Below are 17201 nucleotides of genomic sequence, written 5' to 3'. Positions count from 1 at the left end.
GACAAGCAGGGAGAGGAGAGAAAGGCTGCGCCAGGCCCCACAGGGAAACTGAGGCACACAGCCGGCCCTCCGAGGTTGTTTCTACCCACCTGGCTTTCTTGGCAGATGGGGGAGAAGCCCCAGGGCTGCTGAACCCTGAGGCTGGCACCACCCCTCCTGGGGGTGACAAAGGCGCCTGGGGACCTTGCGCCCTGTCCCTTCCCACGCAGGCATGGAGAGGACGAGGCAGGACGAGGGGCCCAGCCCGGTGCCATGCCCCATCCCCGGGGCACGAGGGCTGGGCCACGCCTGCCACCTGGTGGCACGGCCCCGTTGGCACAGCCCAACCCCAGCAGCACCCAGCGGGTTTCCAGCCGTGGCCGACACGCAGCCACCCGTACCCCAAAAACGAGGCAGCAGCCACCAAGCGCTGCAGTGCCCAGAGAGGGACGCGGAGCCACGTCAAGCAGGATTCAGTCACCGCTGTGAAGCCACAGGTCATGGGGAAGAAGCTGCTCCTCCACGATCAAAAGCACGGGGCAGGGCTGAACCCTCCTTTCTTCGCTCATTGTGGCCGCAGCAGACACACGGGTGACAGGCGAGCAGGCTCAGGAGGCTAAAACGCGAGCACCAGGAGGAAGGTGAGGAGACCTGGTAGAGCTGTGGTTAACTAAGCAGCTGTAGGAATAACCTCGGTCAGAGGAGAGGAGTTTTGTGGTTACCCAGCCTCGAGCAGCTCCACCCCCCACGCCCCAACAAGCCCCAGGCAAGGCTGAAGGACAGAAACCCTGTGCTGGCCACAGGGGCTCACAGACGGCAGTAGCACAGCCTGCCCTCCCCCCGCCCTGCCTCAGGGCAAGGCTCCCCTGACAGGGACAGCCGGAGGGCAGCCCTGGAGCGAGCTGCACGAGCGCACGGGGGGCTCTGCCCCCGGTCCCAGAGCAAGGGGAGCTGGGGCTTGGGCCTGCCTGGAGAGAGAATGGGTGCAGAGAGAAGGGGTGCCGCCTGCCAGCCTCCGTGCTGGAGCTGTGCAGACACCGGGGGCAAGGTGCAGCACAGGGTAGGGGTGGAAGGAAGGAGGCAGAGTGCTGCAGGGAGAACCCAGGACGAAGCCTCATGAAGAAAGAAGCAGAATCAGAGAAAGGACGAACAGCGTTGGCAGCTTATTCTTCATTCACCCACCGAGAAACAAGAAGAGAAGCACTTTTGGATGTATTTCATTTGGAAATGAGCCAAACTGGCACCTAGAATCCAAGTCTTCAAAAAGTCTATACAAAGATGTATCATACAAAATGTACAGGGAAGTTCTCAAAAAAAAAAAAAACACAACAGACAATACAACAAAAGGAGAGCAGAGACGGTGTGAAACCACAGCTACCACGTCCCAGCCCTGCTCTGGAGGGCAGGAGCAGCATCCAGACAACACGCTCCAAACACAAAATACATTACACTATATACACGACCGTATAAAGATCAGCATCCCCTTTGGTCTAGCAAGGAGCTCTCCAGCATGAAGTTGGGGCAGTTTGGACAATCTGCTCATGGAAGTGTAACATGCTGAGAGGGAAAAAGTCCAAGGGAATGAAATGGTCAGCTCTAACCCATAACCAGAATACAGCCAGGCCACCAAGGCTACAGAGTTTAACAGTCAGTTCTGGCTAACAAGTTTACTGTTGACCCAGGAGCCAGAGCACACTACTCCATCTCTGTGAAGCGAGCGAACATGGCTTTCCGCACCGCATCTTTGTACGAATCTGCAGTAGAGACGCCGTACGAGCTGCCCTTCGCTCCCAGGCCGGCTCCTCTCATCCGCACCTGGGCCTGCAAGGGAACAGACGAGCGTCAGCTCTGGGGTGAGAGGCTAACCGCCTGCCCTCCCACACACAATCCCCTCTCCAGAGCGGTGAGGGAAATGCTCCGTCAAGCCAGCGTGATGCATCTCGTTACAGACCAACACCAGACCGGACTGGACGCTGGGGAAGAAATCCCATGTTTGTACCCTTAACACCACTCTCACCCCACCCCAGCAGCTTAAGGGAAACCGCACAGGAACACAGTTCCTAGCAGCGCAACCCAGAGAGGGATCTGCAAGCGAAGAGGCCTTCCCCACCCCACGGAGGATGCTGCCCAAGAGGAAGACACTTGCCCTGCCCACCACACAGGGGGCAGCTTCACCACCAGATGGGACAAAGAGGCAGTGGCAGCACGGTGTCTTCCAGGGATCTCAACAGCGAGTGCTTCTGAATATAAAAAGGCACCAAACCTAGCTGAGCAAACATCCATCTCTACTTACCTCAATCGGTGCAGTAATGCCCTGACATTTTCTTCCCAAGCCTGAACCTTCCCTCCAGCCCATGGCCTGGAGCATCTTGTTGCCAATATTACTGTTGTCAAGGCCATCTTTGGTGGGCTGCTCATAATTACTGCAGAAAGAAAAGATCAATTAATTAAGTTGCTTGTCAGAAGTTGATGCAATCACCGAGGAGCTTGCAGATACATACACTGTGCCAGCATCATAGACCTTCTTGCGCTTTGGCTCAGGGGGCTCTGGAATGCCATACTTCTCCCGCCTCTCAGCTGCTCTGTCTCTGTATTTCATCTGTAATGACGTAACCAGACTTAGCAATGGTTTAAAGTTGCTTATATTTAGTATTTACACGTGTACTTATACTCAGTATTAGTATTTGTATCAACACTAAATATTTATACTAAGGATACACAGCTCACCTCTGAGCTACAGAAGTACACTTGATGTCTGCTCTTACAGAAAGCTGTGCACTGCAGCCCGCCAGCGCACGGCCTGACCACCACCACCAGAAAGCAGAAGGGGAGCAGCTCCCCACGCCTGCACCCTCAGCTGTATCACTGCCACTGCAAGGTCACCGGCCCCAGCACTGCTACGCCGCCCCCGAGCTGGAGGGGAAGGCCCCTTCCTGATAAGCAGTAGCTGTGGTATAGGAGACGCTTCCCTCCACTTAACAGGACAGCTCTGAACCTCGACCCAAGAAGGGGTTGGCTTACAAGGCTTATCTCATTAGCATCAAGTCAGGATAAGGAGAGCTCAACATTATCTGTGCAAGCCCTTTTCCATTAGCCACTCATCTGTTCATTTCAACACTGACCTCCCTCTCACGCAGCTCCAAGGCTTCAAGTTCCTGCTCTGAAAGCTTTGATCTCCTATAGATATCCATGTTTTGCTGCAACAAGAAGAGATTCACATTAACAACGTGAGATGCAGAACACCTCAGCAAGCAGGCTGCACAGCAGCTCTTTTTAAGTAAGTAGCTGACTTCGAGGAGAAAAGCAATCCACCTGCAATTATTTTTTGCAGCAAGACAAAAAGTATTCCGAACAGCAACATGCAGCATCACTTGGTTTACAAGGAATTACAGCAGCCAACTACCTTCCTGACAGCACAGGACTCACCTTGTGCAAGTCAGACAGCTGCTGGTGCCTGATCAGCGCATCTTTGTTTGGGAACTGCCTTCTACACAGCAGACAAGCCATTTTCTTCCAGTCAGTCAGCTTCTCTTCCTCGTTCTCCATTCTTTCCAGTAAGTCCTCATCATTATCGCTGTCGCCACTGTAGGCAGCCACAAGACCACGCTGGAAAAGAAGGATAGCATTAAGGTGAGTGCAACAGTGTCATCACAGTTAAGAAGAGTCCAGAAAGATAACACAAAGGCTGTTATGTGTGTTTATTGTGCAGGAGAGACACCACTTTCTGGATGCTAAAGGATGAAATGCAGCTCAGAAGAACCACTAGTTACAGTGGCTGCAAGACTTGCTCCCACTAGCCAAACAGTAGTCTGAATACAGACGTTTTGGAAACCTCAGAATGTCAACTGAGCCTTTGAGGCTAGAGGAAATCACAACTTCTCTCAGCATCTCTCAGCCTCCCAGCCTACTGCACTTGCATGGAATCACTGTAACAACCACAGCCTTCGACAGAGGATGCTACGGAAATCCAGGCTGGAAAGCAGGCATCTGCCAGTCCTCCTCTGAAGAGTGTTTTACATGTGCCCATCATCTTTGTGAATACAGGAATCCCACCACTTTCAGCCACAAAGCAATCCACCTGCTATCTCATGCTCACCTTCAATGGATTTTCATCTTCACCATTTTTCATCACCTCTGGCAAGATCTGCTGTCTCTCAGAGAGAGCACCCTAGATGAGACAAGAACACAATGAGCACTAAGCTCTGCCATACCATGCTCTGCCACACACTTCTCACCTCCCTTACCTTTTTCTCAAAGAGGGCAAAGCCTGCATCTGCAGCCGCTGATTCTTTCCGTTCCTCCTCCCTGGTGCTCAGTGGCTGGAAACTGTTCTTGAAGTTCTCCTTCTGCTTGTTCAAACTCTTTGCCCAGCGCTCCATGTCTTTAGCGATCTGAAATAGGCGCAGAGTGGTTTCTCAGACAGCTCCCTTCATGGATACCCGTCTCCTACGACACTGACTCGATCGTTCCACTTGCATACACATTCCAGAAAACAGCAGCCCACTATTTTTTACACTGAACGGAGTGTAGCTGTTTCCCTGGACGCAGCATTCAAAAACACTGCAGTTTGCCTGTTCCACCCTATGAACCCTTCTATCAACCCACTCTAAGCAACAGCTCAGTTATACTCCCACTGCTCCTGGCATGATTTTGTACGCGTTTCTCTTATGCAGTAGTTATTTCTGCACTGAAGTCTTTGCCAACTCCGCCTCTCTTCAACCCTGCACAATGCCTGCAACCTGCTGGTATGCATTCACCAAATAACTAGGATTGCCTCTGTCACCAAGAAGGCGGAGTATAATCTCACTCCACAGAAGATGTCAGCCCTGTTATGATCTTATTTCATCTTTTACCTGTTGAGCTGTTTTACTCTTAGGCTTCTCTTTCTTCTCCTTCACTTCTTTGGTGGTGGTTGTGGTCGCTGTTTGCTGATACGTGATACCTTCTGCAGCAGGCATGTAGGTCTCCTTTTCGCCATCCCAGTAAAGATATTGCTGGGTTAAGGCATTGTAGTAATACTGACAAAGACAGAAAGAATCACAAGTTACACACTTCATATAACCTGAGCGTCCAAGAGAGAACCCAAGAAAGCTGTTTGATTCAGACTAACGCATCGAATGAGGAGCTTTCCAGAGCATCCCAGGCCTTCGCAGGAGTCAAAAGGCACAGAGTGACTGAAACCTCTGTCCCCAAACACAAACGTTGTGCACAACAGCATGATGGAGAACTTTATCGCCTCTCCTAAGAGTGGACCCACCAAAACCCAGAGGTGGGTGCACTTTGCTGGATGCTTCACAACGGAATAGCTCACTGACAGTATCTGTGACAAGTGATAACCCTCCCCAGGCCAAACTGGGAGAAAAATTGAGGAGAGAAGAATTAAGCACTATAACCAGAGGGAAGTGAAGTCACAGCCCCTGCTGACAGTTATCTGCTACAACAGGTATTTTGTTCCCCTCAGAGTATCAGTTTCACTCCTACGGTAACATATACCGAGCTAACAGACATCGCCAGCTAAGACAGGTGGTTAGAATTTGTGTTTACCTGGGAGTTAGGATCGTAGTAGAGCCCTGTTACAGGATCATAATAATATCCTGAAGATTCATCATATTGGTAGGTAGATGTGTCAGGGACAGCTGCAAAAAACAGAGCGGGGGACACAGTCACTCCAGTTACATTCAGATCAGCACCTGAGATTAGCAGCAGCTACGGGGGCAGACATGTCTGCAAAGCACTCGTACGATCCATGCAGAAGCTCTCCGGGGACAGCTTCACCACGGCCTTACAGTGGTGGAACACTCAGCCAAAGCAAAGTCTCTCTCCTGACAGACAGGAGAGAGAGTGATACGGAGACACCTGCCCCCGCCAGCAAATTCCTCACAACTTACCATACTTGGTTCCAGGGACTACACCAGTTGGGGCAGCCGTTTGTGCCTGAGTGCTGGTGGTAGCTGGTGCTGCTTGTGTCTGGAAAAAAAAAAAAAGAACAGAAGTAACCTTGATGAGAAAAATCTGTCACTGAAGTTCAAAAGAACAGGGACACTGAGCCAAGGCATAAGCAACCCACACTACGCACACGAGAGCTAGCTCTTCTTCGTCAGTACACTTAGTACTCGCCTTTAACAAAGAACAGAACTATCACAGAAAAGAAACGGCAGATGACACTGTTATAAACACAAGCGCTGTGACTAACTTCACCCGTGGACACTTAACAGCTCTGCTGTACCCACACCCACTTAAACGAGCAGAGGCCACAGCTAAGTCAGATATCCCACGCAAGCACTGCCCTGGCACTGAAAGCGAGGAGTGCTGTAATTACCGGAGAGTCAGGTGAGTTTGTCTGTTGATTATATAACTGAGGACTCTGGGACACAACTGCAGCTGTGGTGGTAGTGACTGGAGCTCCTGCCAACATAGAGAGCAGTAGTGGATAAGCCAAATCATTTGTAAAACAGTACTTCATCCTAGGGCTAAAATTACTCTGTTTACAATTTCAGCTCCCAATTCCAGCTCCAGCAGCCAAACAAGGCAATAAACATTCAAAAGGAGACAGATACACAGTGGGCATTTTCTACCCAGACAAGGAATAGTTTCCTTTTCGGGAGGAAGTTTTGCTCTCCAAGCCAGTGATTCCTGGCCTCCGACAGCTGCCAGTGCTGAGAATCTGTCTAGAGCTGTTTACACAGTTCTCGTGAGTTCAAGGCTTTCTGTCAATACCTGATACAGAGGCTGTACTCTCATCCCACAGACTAGAGGTCTCACTTCAGCAAACAGGCAATGCTCCTCTAGTGACACGCACTCATTCACACATCCTGACAAACAGTATGAGACAATCTCCCTTTACGCAGGTAACTACCACAAAACCTAAGGTAAAACACCACTCTTGCAGATCATCACCACCAACAGCGCCTCCCGTGTGTTGGGAGCACTACCTGATATGGTAGCTGAATCCGTGTCCAACACGCCTCCTTGATTTTGGTAGTACTGCTGATAATCCTGGGAGTACTGCAAAGGAAAATGAGTGACAACACAGGGTGAGCAGATGCCCAAATTGTAACAACTTACCGGTGACAGCGCAACGGCCACCACTAACCTGAGCATACTGCGTGTAGCCATCCTGTCCTGACTGGAGGTAGCTGTAGTCAAGGGTGCTGCCTTCTCCAGTCTGCGGCTAAAATTCAAGCAGGTTATTATTATTTTTAAATCAGTGAAGGTAAAAGTTACTGCATTTAAGAATTTCAACACTGGTTAGGCTCCAGCCTAACTACCACAGCAGATCTCAACTTTCATTTTTAAGGAAAACAGTACTGTGAGCAACAGTCTCCAAACCATACCTGAGTGGATGACCACTGCGCTGCAGCAATGGCTGTACTTGCCACAGAGAAGGCGCTGACCCTGTTACCATCGGGGAGAAGCAAGTCTCTGAAACCACAAAGATCATGCACCTGAGTAAGCACCGTTTTTTTCTAGCGTGGCTACTACATGGGGAGGTAGGGTCTGCCCTTATGTGTGGATTTCTTTGCAGTTCTTAAACATGCCGATTGTAATCAATGAGCCGAAGAACTGCTTGGCAGGTAAGGGCACTTCAGGCTCGCTGTTGTGCAGTCAATAAGCAGTCACTAACTTTCAGTGAAACCACCGTGCTGTGTAAGCAAGCAGTTACAACGGCAGCTTCAGCAGACTGGAAATAAGAGTGGTGTTTCTTACTGTCTACTCTTCTCACACACAATGAGGACAAGGACCATGCAACACGAAACACTTAAGGGAAGAAAAACTCTGGAGTGACAGTAATCTTAGCAAAAGCCAGTGACAACTACAGATCTTTATATAAAGAATATGGAGGTGGGGGAGGAGAAATCAACTGCTACCACAACTCACTTTCTGGCACTCTTTGCAAAGTCAACACCAATTGTTTTGCCATCAATTTTTAATGGTGGCTGAAGACTTTGTAAAATCTGCAACAGTTGAGAAGCATCCTACAACGAGAAACACTCATTATTATGAAAGGCAGGTTATCAAGGAGGATTCAGAAGTTCCCAAAGTTTCACCTTTTCACAAATACATCACCAAAACCAGTTAAAGCTGTAAAAACACCTCCACCTCCTTTCATACTGTACACGCTCCGAGTACAACGGGACCGACTACTGCCCACGCACAGACAGTACGAGTTTCACTGAATATTCAACACCTAAAAATCTAAGCTTTATAAAGCAGCTATTTGCTTGCCCCAAGTTACTCCAAAAGGCAGGCCAGCAGAATCAGATCAGCTACCCACTTTCATCCAATATCAAACTGTTCAACTCTGCTGAAAGCAAGTCCGAACAGACCACGTTGCTCATCAATTTGAGCATCTCCAGCAATGGAGGTTCTGGCACCCCTCTGGGACCCACGTCAACTTCCCACCTAGTGAAGACATTTTCCTTGTACCTCACTCCCATTTCCCATGCCTGCTGCCTACTCTGCTTTCCCTATCCCCTCCCTCTGGATACTGCAGAGAGCAGCAAGATCCCCCCCCTCCTTCACCTTCGCAAGGCAGAAGAAGCCCAATTCTATGCACTTCCTCATACACTGTACGCTCCAGCTATTTTTTCTGATCCAAAAGTGACCCCAGACCATTATTTGTGACCCAAATATGAAGCTAGCCTTCAATCCAGAACAGCACTCTGCTACGAAAGACGTTTCCCATGGGTTCACAACACCCTCCCCCCTTTCTTCCAAGCAGCAGCTAACGATGAAAGGCTTTGACACACTCGCTGTGTGTCTAATGATCTATTAACCCTCAGGGAACTAGGGCAGTCCACAGCACAAAAGCTCTAACTGCTTCAGCTACAGAAGCACATCAACAAGCTGTTTCTCTCCAATACACCAGCAAGGCCCTCACCATGGCAGAAGACAGCTGCACAAATGCAAAGCCTCTATTTTGCTGAGTCTGCTTGTCTTTGATAAGACGAATATTATTGACTGCCAGAGAGGCATACGGAGACAAGGCAGTCATGATGGATTCCACTACTGTGTGAGGAGCAATGTTTCGGAGAATGATGGCTGAGGAAAAAAGAAAGTAAGACATTAGGTGTGCATATAAAGGCTTTCCAGAGTACTTCAACTTCTTCAAAGGAAAAAAAAAGAAAACCCAGCAGTTTTGGACACAAATGTGTCTCCATGTCAAGAGTACAGTGTTTGGGGGGTTGGCGGGAAGAACTTGCCTCACTGGGAAGACGGGAGGGCTGTCAATACCCTTCCAAAGAAAGGAAAGAACTTCCCGAGCAGAAGCACTTGCCATCATTCGCACATTCCTGTCTACAAATCAGGAACAACCTAACCGTGGTGAGCACCGCGCACTTAGGAGAGTTCAACGTGGGTTCCAAAGGGCAGTCTGAGGTACGACAAGGACTTCTGTGCATGCTTTCACACGGCACTTCACACAGTAAACCAGAGATAACTTACTATCACAGTAATAATCCACAGACTGAACGGCTTCTGCTGCTCCAGGTGGTACCTCCTGTTCTGAATCTTCACCGGAAAAAGAAAAAATCTTAGTCATGACATTGCTCAATTGCTCAAACACATCATTCCACAGGACAGCCTAGGACCTGCAGTCTCCTCCAAATTCAAACACAATCTCCAAAGAGACGAACGCAACTTACCAAATTTGTCCGCTCCACAGCGGAAGCATTTTAGCCTCCTTCTGAAGTTGTAAAGGCAGCACTATGAGAAACAAGAGAAGGTCTAGTAAGAATTTAGTTAATTTGCAGCAATGGTGACATTTGCTGTGTAATACCAAAAACAAGACATTCAAACCAAGTACAACAACAAAGCTGAACCTCCTAGAGTAATCAAGGACAGCAAAACCTGTCCTCATCTGTATCACAGCTGCTTTTCAGAACACCCCAGTTACCTTTCTTTGTTCAAGTCAGTAAAAATATCCTGAATTGTTTAGCTACTTCAACTGCGTGGTCAACTTACAATCCCAGATGCAGTAAAAAGCATGACATTAAACCAAAGAAAGAAAAAAGGCTAGAAAACGAATTATATTTACACAGTTGAAGCACAACTAAACAGCCTGGTTTTGATCGTGCTGTAAATATCTCCAATTAGAGGGGGTCAAACAAATAGAGCACAGCAGTAGGAGCAGACCCCCAATTCTACACTAGACCAGCAGCCACCCGAGGAATAGAGAATTCACCCAGTGACTTCCGGTTCTAGTACAATTCACTGCCTGATCTTCGTTTAAAGCAAAAATGACCATGTCCTTCTTGTTTCTGTCCTACAATATGCACACAGCCACCAGCAAGAGCTGAAGGTCAAACTAAGGCTGAAGTAGTATTGATTTTCTAAGTAGAGGCAGCAGACTCAGGAGAATTCCCTCCGGATGACAGCTATTCTACCAGCCCAGGTGTGAACAGTAAGTAAACTCTTGGAAGATATGCTCTGGATCAATCACCCATTAATGGGAACACCGCACAGCTTCCCTGGTACAGCCTGTGATCCACTGCAGATGGCAAGTACACCACTTAGCCCCAAGCCTCAGCTTGTGGCCCAATACCCAGATGTCATCTGGTTAAACACCGCCATCACTCCACCTGTTTTTTGCTATCAGGTTTACAAAACCTTTTCATTCACGTGTTTTAGTATTCCTCTGTAATTGCAGGGACCAGCAGGATGAGCATCGCTTCGTCCAAATCACTGCGCAGGTGAAAGGAACTGAAGCAAAGAAGAACTAATAAAAACATGCGCTGTACCTTGTTGCAGAGCCAGTCCTCAAATTTAGGCCTGGGGTTGCTGTAGTGCATCGCGATCTGCTTCCCTTGAATCACAAGCTTTTTCTGCAAAAAAAGTGGTTTCAATTATTCCTGGATCAAGGCACACATGTTCATTTTCCCATGGCAGAGCACCCTTCGGAGGAATCAGTGCTCCTGAATTAAATGGACAACATATGGGGAGGACGTGGAGGACAACCACCGCCACCTACACCCTGCCCATCCAATCCTGCAGAGAGGAGGACGAGGGCAGTAAGAGAATGGGATGTGGAGCAAAGATAAACGGAATCAGGGAGTGTTGAAAAAGTTGCCAAACACTAAACGCTGATATGGAACCAGGAAGTGTCTCGAAGGAGACAAAGTCCTAACCTGCTGTGTTCAGGATTAACACATTTTTAGGAGTCTCTTTGCCCCGTTTCTATTCACTTCTGGTATAGTATTGAGCGACTTTTTAAACATGTCCTTAGGTGACTGCTTCACTTCTTCCCCTACTCCAAATTCCCCAGACCTTTAAACAACCACATTTGGATTACTTTTCCAAGCACTTTCTTCAGAAGTGTCCCTTTGCAAATACAGTAATTCCTCCCAAAGGGACCCTGGTTAGAGTTCCCGGAGGCTGGATTACAAGTGCCATCAACTGAAATGTAACTCAGAGTGGTTTCCTTTGACAAAAGCATCAGTTCAATTGGAAGCCTGCACAAGAGGTTTGTGTTCTTCATTCAGGCACGAACTCTCCAAAATGGATAACTAGAGTGAAGCTTCTCCAGGGGTAGGAAAAGTTCATAATGCTTTCAGCTTATCCTCTCACTTTACAGGAATTAGGAATTTAATTTATTTTAAAAGTCTCAGCTCTCAGCCTCACACTTTGCCAAGTGTGGGTATGCAGAATGCCCTTTCAGTGCACGGACATCAAAATATTTCAAACAGGTGCAAGTGTCTGAGGAAACGTGCATTAGAGGCCAACCCCCAGACATTTTAAAACAGGAACTATTTTTATGACAGGCTGGCTTATTGCAGAGGTAACACAGGAGCGTCAGGACCAGTGGCTTTTCTGGTAACAGGGTCTGACAGATAGGTCTAGCATGTAGCATGAATAAGGCTCTCACATTCTGCACAACTAAAGAGGGCAAAGCCATTTCTCCTACCGGCAGGAGGGAGGGTTGGAGGGCCCAGCACTCACTGGATATGCACACATAGAAACAAAGCTGCTGGCACAGCTGCAATACATCATTCTTTCATCTAACAGTCAGCAACCGGGCTGCTGGGGAGATTCTATGTTTTCCCTACTACTAGGGTGGCTGGGTTACTGGAGTGAATTTGAATATTTGCTTCAATAAATTATGCATCAATACAGCTTTGTATATATTAAAATTATCTTGTTTCTGAAAACATGCTCAGCATTAATTTCCTGACCTAAGTCTTTCCGCTACACCCACCCAACCGAGCAGCACATCAGAGAACAGAACTTGAACCACACCATGGGAAGTTACCCGTGGTACAAGACAGTGGAAGGCCATTCCAGCACAGGGCACACAGCAGCTTCCACCTGCAGGAACTGCCTGCAGAGCTGTTACAGGGCCACTCCTTTATGTGTGAAACCAACACAGCCCAATTCCATTCCTCGTGCTGCCCAAAGACTTTCACAGCACATATTCAGATGTAAAAAAGTGGCTCAAACTTCTCTCACTTCAAGAGCACATTTAAGATCTGTTGTTAAAACAGATTATGAAGACCCCAAAATGAGCAAATCCAAACATATTTATGGTGCAACAGGAAAACCCCACTGGAAAAGAAACTAGAGGACTCTTTGCATTTTGGTTCCTTATCAAGTCATACTCCAGAAAAGCCAAAATACACAGAATAACTTTTAAGAGAACTCAGTTTCTATTGGATTTACTTGGAATAATCATGCTTTTTTCCTCTAGAAGAGCCATTTCTCTTCCTTTAAGTCCAGGAACACACCTTTCTGATGAACTACCACATTTTTTCTGAACTTTACTCAGGGTTACTACCAACGTAATGCAATGATTGCGGTATCTGGTGCCGTCTCTGGCAACAAAGGAAATACCAGGTGGAAATAGGTTAGACTTTTCTACAGACTACGTGCTGTATGTTGAAGAGCCAATTAAATTGGCACCCTGTAATTTAGTACAATTGCACGTTTTACAAGGGAGTGCTCAAAATAGCCGATTTTCTCTCCTAACATTACCTGTTATAATTTTTAATATATACAAAGCTTTCATTCTTTTAAATCACTGTTATGGAACAAACCACTCCGTCCACCTTTATTTTTTCCTTTTTTTTTTTTTTTTTAAACTGTACAGACTTTTTCCATTTTCAGGAATATCTAGACTTGGTGAGTGAAGCAACCTGATTGGCTTCCATCCAGCTGGTAGCATCTTGAAAGTGATAAAACTCCACGAAGGCGAAACCACGGCTTACACCTAGAGACAGCATTCAGATATAGACGGGATACTTGTGTTAGTCAGTTCCTTTAAAACAGGTGAATCTCTCTCCAACTGCTTCATTACTTCATGACAAAGCAGCTTTACAAATGCGACGTCAACTGCTGGGATCTGCTTGTTATTTTGCCATGGCAAGGAACCAAGCTCCCATAACTGGCTACATTTCACTCGATTTGAATCGATGTTTATAGGTAACCATGCAACAGACTACATACTACTAAACAGGTTTATACTAATATTACTTACCAATACCTGTTAACAAAAACCCCTGTAGACAGACTTCTTTTTAACATGATGACCAGCTATCTAAAGTCTTCCAAAAAGCCACATTCCTTAGCCATGGCAAACCTTTTTTTTTTTTTTATTGATTGCACGTGCTTGCAGTTTGGGGATTATTCTGGATACTCTTTTGGGCTGGGGAAGAGGAAGGTGATGTCAAAAACTGGATAAGAGCTCTCACCTGTCTTTCTTTTCATCAGCCTCACGTCTGCAGGCTGAGGACCTTCAAAGGACTCAATAAGCTCCCGAATCTGCGTGAGATTTTTAATCAGACAGTTAAGGTTTCAAATCTTGGCAGACAGCTAAGACAGATACAGAAGCAACCTCGCTTACAGTACGTGCAAGAACACAAACACAGAAGTCTAAACGCCATCTTAGATAAAAGGAAAACCTTTAAGGAGAACTTAACAGGATACCGGCGAGCATCAGAGAACCCACGTAGTCCCTTGCAACACTAAAATAATGGCCATCCTCACTTAGCCCACAGAATCATCCAGAATCTGAATCACTATGATCTTGTATCCCAAGGCTATTTGTACGAAACCTGGCAGATACTATGCTCGTTCCGAAGTTTTTATAAAGAACACCACTAGCATCCCTCTCCCTGCACATGTAAATACACCCAACACCTAGAAGAGGTAAACAGGAATGCAGTACTACAAGGCTCCATGATATATGTATTCTTAAGTCTCAAACTATGGTTGTTGTCCTCCAACAGTTTTCCTTGTGCTTTTCAGAAAATAAGCTAGATTTATGATTTATTGTCAAACACCATGCTAAAGGGACATCAGGTCCTCAACCACAACAAAGCTGCTTAAGTTGTGTCACAAGCTAGATAAATTATTGTGGTAGTAGAAAGAAACATTAACTTTTTTTAAACGTAAGAGATGATGACAAAGCTAGATTTTTCAGTAGCTCTTAGAGAGCTCAAACTACATTACATACAAGAATGCTGTTCAGCAGACAGGACTCAAAACCGATCTAAAGATACCTGTTCATGTGCTAGGTGGAACTGACCTAGGATCTTAAATTTAAGTAGCTTTTCATGAAAAAAGTAGAAAGAGCTGGAAAATGTGCACAACTACAATCAGAAGCACCAATAAGATGCTAACTTCAGGGGAAAGAAGACAGTAGTTCTAAGAAGCATAATCTAAAGATGAGTTCAGAATTAAAGTTACGTTCAACTTTCCCACAAATTATAATGCAGTTATTTCCACAACTGTGAAACTACAGCATTAATACTTCAGGAACAAAAATTGTTTTAAGGTGTTTCACATAACGCCTGACTGGGTTCCATCATTTGGATGCACAAGCCTATGCTTTATCCAGCCCTTAGCCATAGAAGTACACAGCGATTAAAAAAGAGTGTTTAATATTAGCAGAGAAATAAATAATCCAAAAAAAAAAAAAAGCAAAAAAAAAGTCCACTGCACAAGTGGTGCAAAAGGATTCTCTATGTTAGCAACTGATGCACAAAGAGTCAGAAAGGGAGTCTGCCTGAAAAAAAATGATACAGCTTAGCTTTTACAAGTTTCTTCCCCTTCAGATAGCACCTTGTATCTCGGTAACAAAAATATTCCACCAAGGGAGGGAGAAAAAAAAAACAAATGCAAAGCTAATCACCTTCAAGGTCCTTCTATCAAAGTTGGATGACCACATACTAAGCTCTTTCCTACTTCCTCCGTCAGCTCCGCAGCAGCCATTTTATGACTTCCACAGCTGTACCCACACAAAGCAGTTTTGTGCAGGGCTGTGCTTAGCTGAGGAGCTCTGCATCTGCTTACAACTTCTAGCTTCAATAATAACACCAAAAATAACTAAAACACCTCTCAATCTGCCCCCCTCCCCTCACTCTACCGGGGGGAGGTGGGGGGAAGGAAATGTCTATAAACATAGCATCGCCCACATACGAAACAGAAAAAGCAAAAAAGAACACATAACTTAAAATCAATGAAATTTTAGGGGAAGCATCCAAACGTGCATGAAAATAAAACTATTCAGAGTCAGTTCTGTTTAAAATTAACAGCTTAACATTCAAATGACCTGTTACTTAACAGCGACAGCTTGAATCCTTTCAGGATTCAAAATGGAAGCACTACCAACACGTTTAAAAGGGAGCCACCATGATGCAGCTTTTAACAAAATGGCAGCAGCAACCACACAGACTTGCTGATACAAAGCCGCAGACTTCCCTGTGAGCAAGAAAATAGAAGCCCCTTGCTGGCTACTTACATCGTTCTCTGTAACCGTGATGGGAAGGCCACGTAACATGATGGTCTTGCTTTCTTTCTCATCATTAATGTCGTTCCTGTAGTCGTGCTCTCCATAGTCACCATCAGAGTGGTATCCATCTTCTGATTTATCACTGTTCCTGCGCTCCCGCTCCCTCTGAGAAACCAGCGCCCAGAATTAACCGCCGTGCTTTCCGATAGCACGCCAATACTGCACCGCTAAAATGAGACACCGCTTCCACATACCACCACCTCTCCTCCCCAGCCTCAGACACAAAACCCAAGCTCGACCCCAGGCTCTCGTGCTTGCCCCACCAAGTCCCGGGGACACAAACTCGGCTCTGCCCCGGGGCCCCCTCGTCCCAGAGGACTCGTCCCACGCCCCCGTGCTGCTGCGGGGCGGCCGAGACCAGGGCCGTCCGTGGCAGGGGCGGCCCCGTCCCAGCCCCGCTCACCTCAGGACTATCGTAGTCGCGGCTATCGTAGTCTCTGTCATAGTCCCGGCTATCGTAGTCTCGGCTGTCGCGACTATCGTAGTCTCGGCAATCCCGGCTGTCGTAGTCCCGGCAATCGTAGTCGCGGCTGTCGCGGCTGTCGTAGTCTCTGCAGTCTCGGCTATCGTAGTCCCTGCAGTCCCGGCTGTCGCGACTATCGTAGTCTCTGCAGTCCCGGCTGTCGCGACTGTCGTAGTCGCGGCTATCGTAGTCGCGGCAGTCGCGGCTATCGCGGCTGTCATAGTCTCGGCTATCGTAGTCCCGACTATCGTAGTCGCGGTAATCATCATAGCGATCGCCGCGACGCTCCTCGCTGGACCGCTTGTAGTCGGAGTCCCTGCGCCGGCTCCGGGACTCGCGCTCGTCGCGATCCTCCCTCTCCACGATGGAGCCGTAGCGGCCGCTCCGCTCCGTCCTGCTCACGCTGCGGGGGGCACCGGGCCGGGCTCAGAGCCCGCTCCCACAGCACGCCCCCCCCCCCCCCCCCCCCCCCCGCAACGCACCGCAACGCACCGCACCGCCCACCCCCCCGCGCCCCCCGCACCCTTCCCCCAGCACTCACCGCTTGTCCGAGCCCATGGCGCCGGCCACGATCCGCAAAGCCCCCGCACGGCGCTAACCGCCACCACGGGGCGCCCAGCACACACGCGCGCACCCCCTCGCTCCCTCGCCACAAAATGGCGCCGAGGCGACTGGCCGTCTTCTACCCAGGAGGCACCGCGCCCGCCGCCTGGAAGTTTCCAGGCGCCGCGCAAGCGCAACGGCAGCCGCCCGCCGCGGGGCACGCCGGGAGTTGTAGTGCAAGATGTTCCACTGTCAGGTTCATCCCCAGCGCAGCTGGTGGCCTGCGCTTTCCTTTTCATGTTGTGCAATGCAATAACAGCTGCTGCTGAGCCCTCTGGAGCCCTGGAACCTTTCCCTCCACCCCAGAAGATGGCTGTCCCCCTGTAGATCCAGCAGTGTGCTCCTCCCAGTGCAGGAGGACTGGGACGGGCT

The 17201-nt window shown here is 48.1% G+C and overlaps 1 protein-coding gene across 1 annotated transcript; it reads right to left on the bottom strand.

The window, feature by feature from the left end:
• Window positions 1-1180: 1180 nt before the first annotated feature.
• RBM5 (RNA binding motif protein 5) lies at window positions 1181-16951 on the bottom strand. Its single transcript, XM_035546610.2, has 24 exons — window positions 16768-16951; window positions 16167-16629; window positions 15713-15868; window positions 13662-13731; window positions 13107-13180; window positions 10719-10802; window positions 9624-9684; window positions 9424-9489; window positions 8861-9021; window positions 7858-7955; window positions 7314-7401; window positions 7073-7150; window positions 6912-6984; window positions 6299-6384; window positions 5868-5946; window positions 5524-5615; window positions 4833-4997; window positions 4224-4370; window positions 4076-4147; window positions 3406-3585; window positions 3102-3176; window positions 2481-2578; window positions 2273-2402; window positions 1181-1800 (listed from the first exon to the last, which is right to left on the bottom strand). Exons 1-24 carry the CDS (start codon window positions 16782-16784, stop codon window positions 1675-1677), a joined length of 2739 nt encoding a protein of 912 aa, XP_035402503.1. The 5' UTR covers window positions 16785-16951; the 3' UTR covers window positions 1181-1674.
• Between the last annotated feature and the right edge of the window lie 250 nt (window positions 16952-17201).

This window comes from Cygnus atratus, chromosome 10, assembly GCF_013377495.2.
Source record: "Cygnus atratus isolate AKBS03 ecotype Queensland, Australia chromosome 10, CAtr_DNAZoo_HiC_assembly, whole genome shotgun sequence".
Classification (NCBI taxonomy): Eukaryota; Metazoa; Chordata; class Aves; order Anseriformes; family Anatidae; genus Cygnus; species Cygnus atratus.
Note: the sequence above shows the minus strand (reverse complement) of the source record. Positions and strands in the feature narration are given on the sequence as shown.

Excerpts from the sequence above, each read along its gene's own strand:
- RBM5 (XM_035546610.2), bottom strand. Across the intron at positions 6,385-6,911 it reads GGATTCAGCTACCATATCAG|GAGCTCCAGTCACTACCACC; the intron begins GTAGTGCTCCCA and ends CTATGTTGGCAG. Across the intron at positions 1,801-2,272 it reads GCATTACTGCACCGATTGAG|GCCCAGGTGCGGATGAGAGG; the intron begins GTAAGTAGAGAT and ends GTTCCCTTGCAG.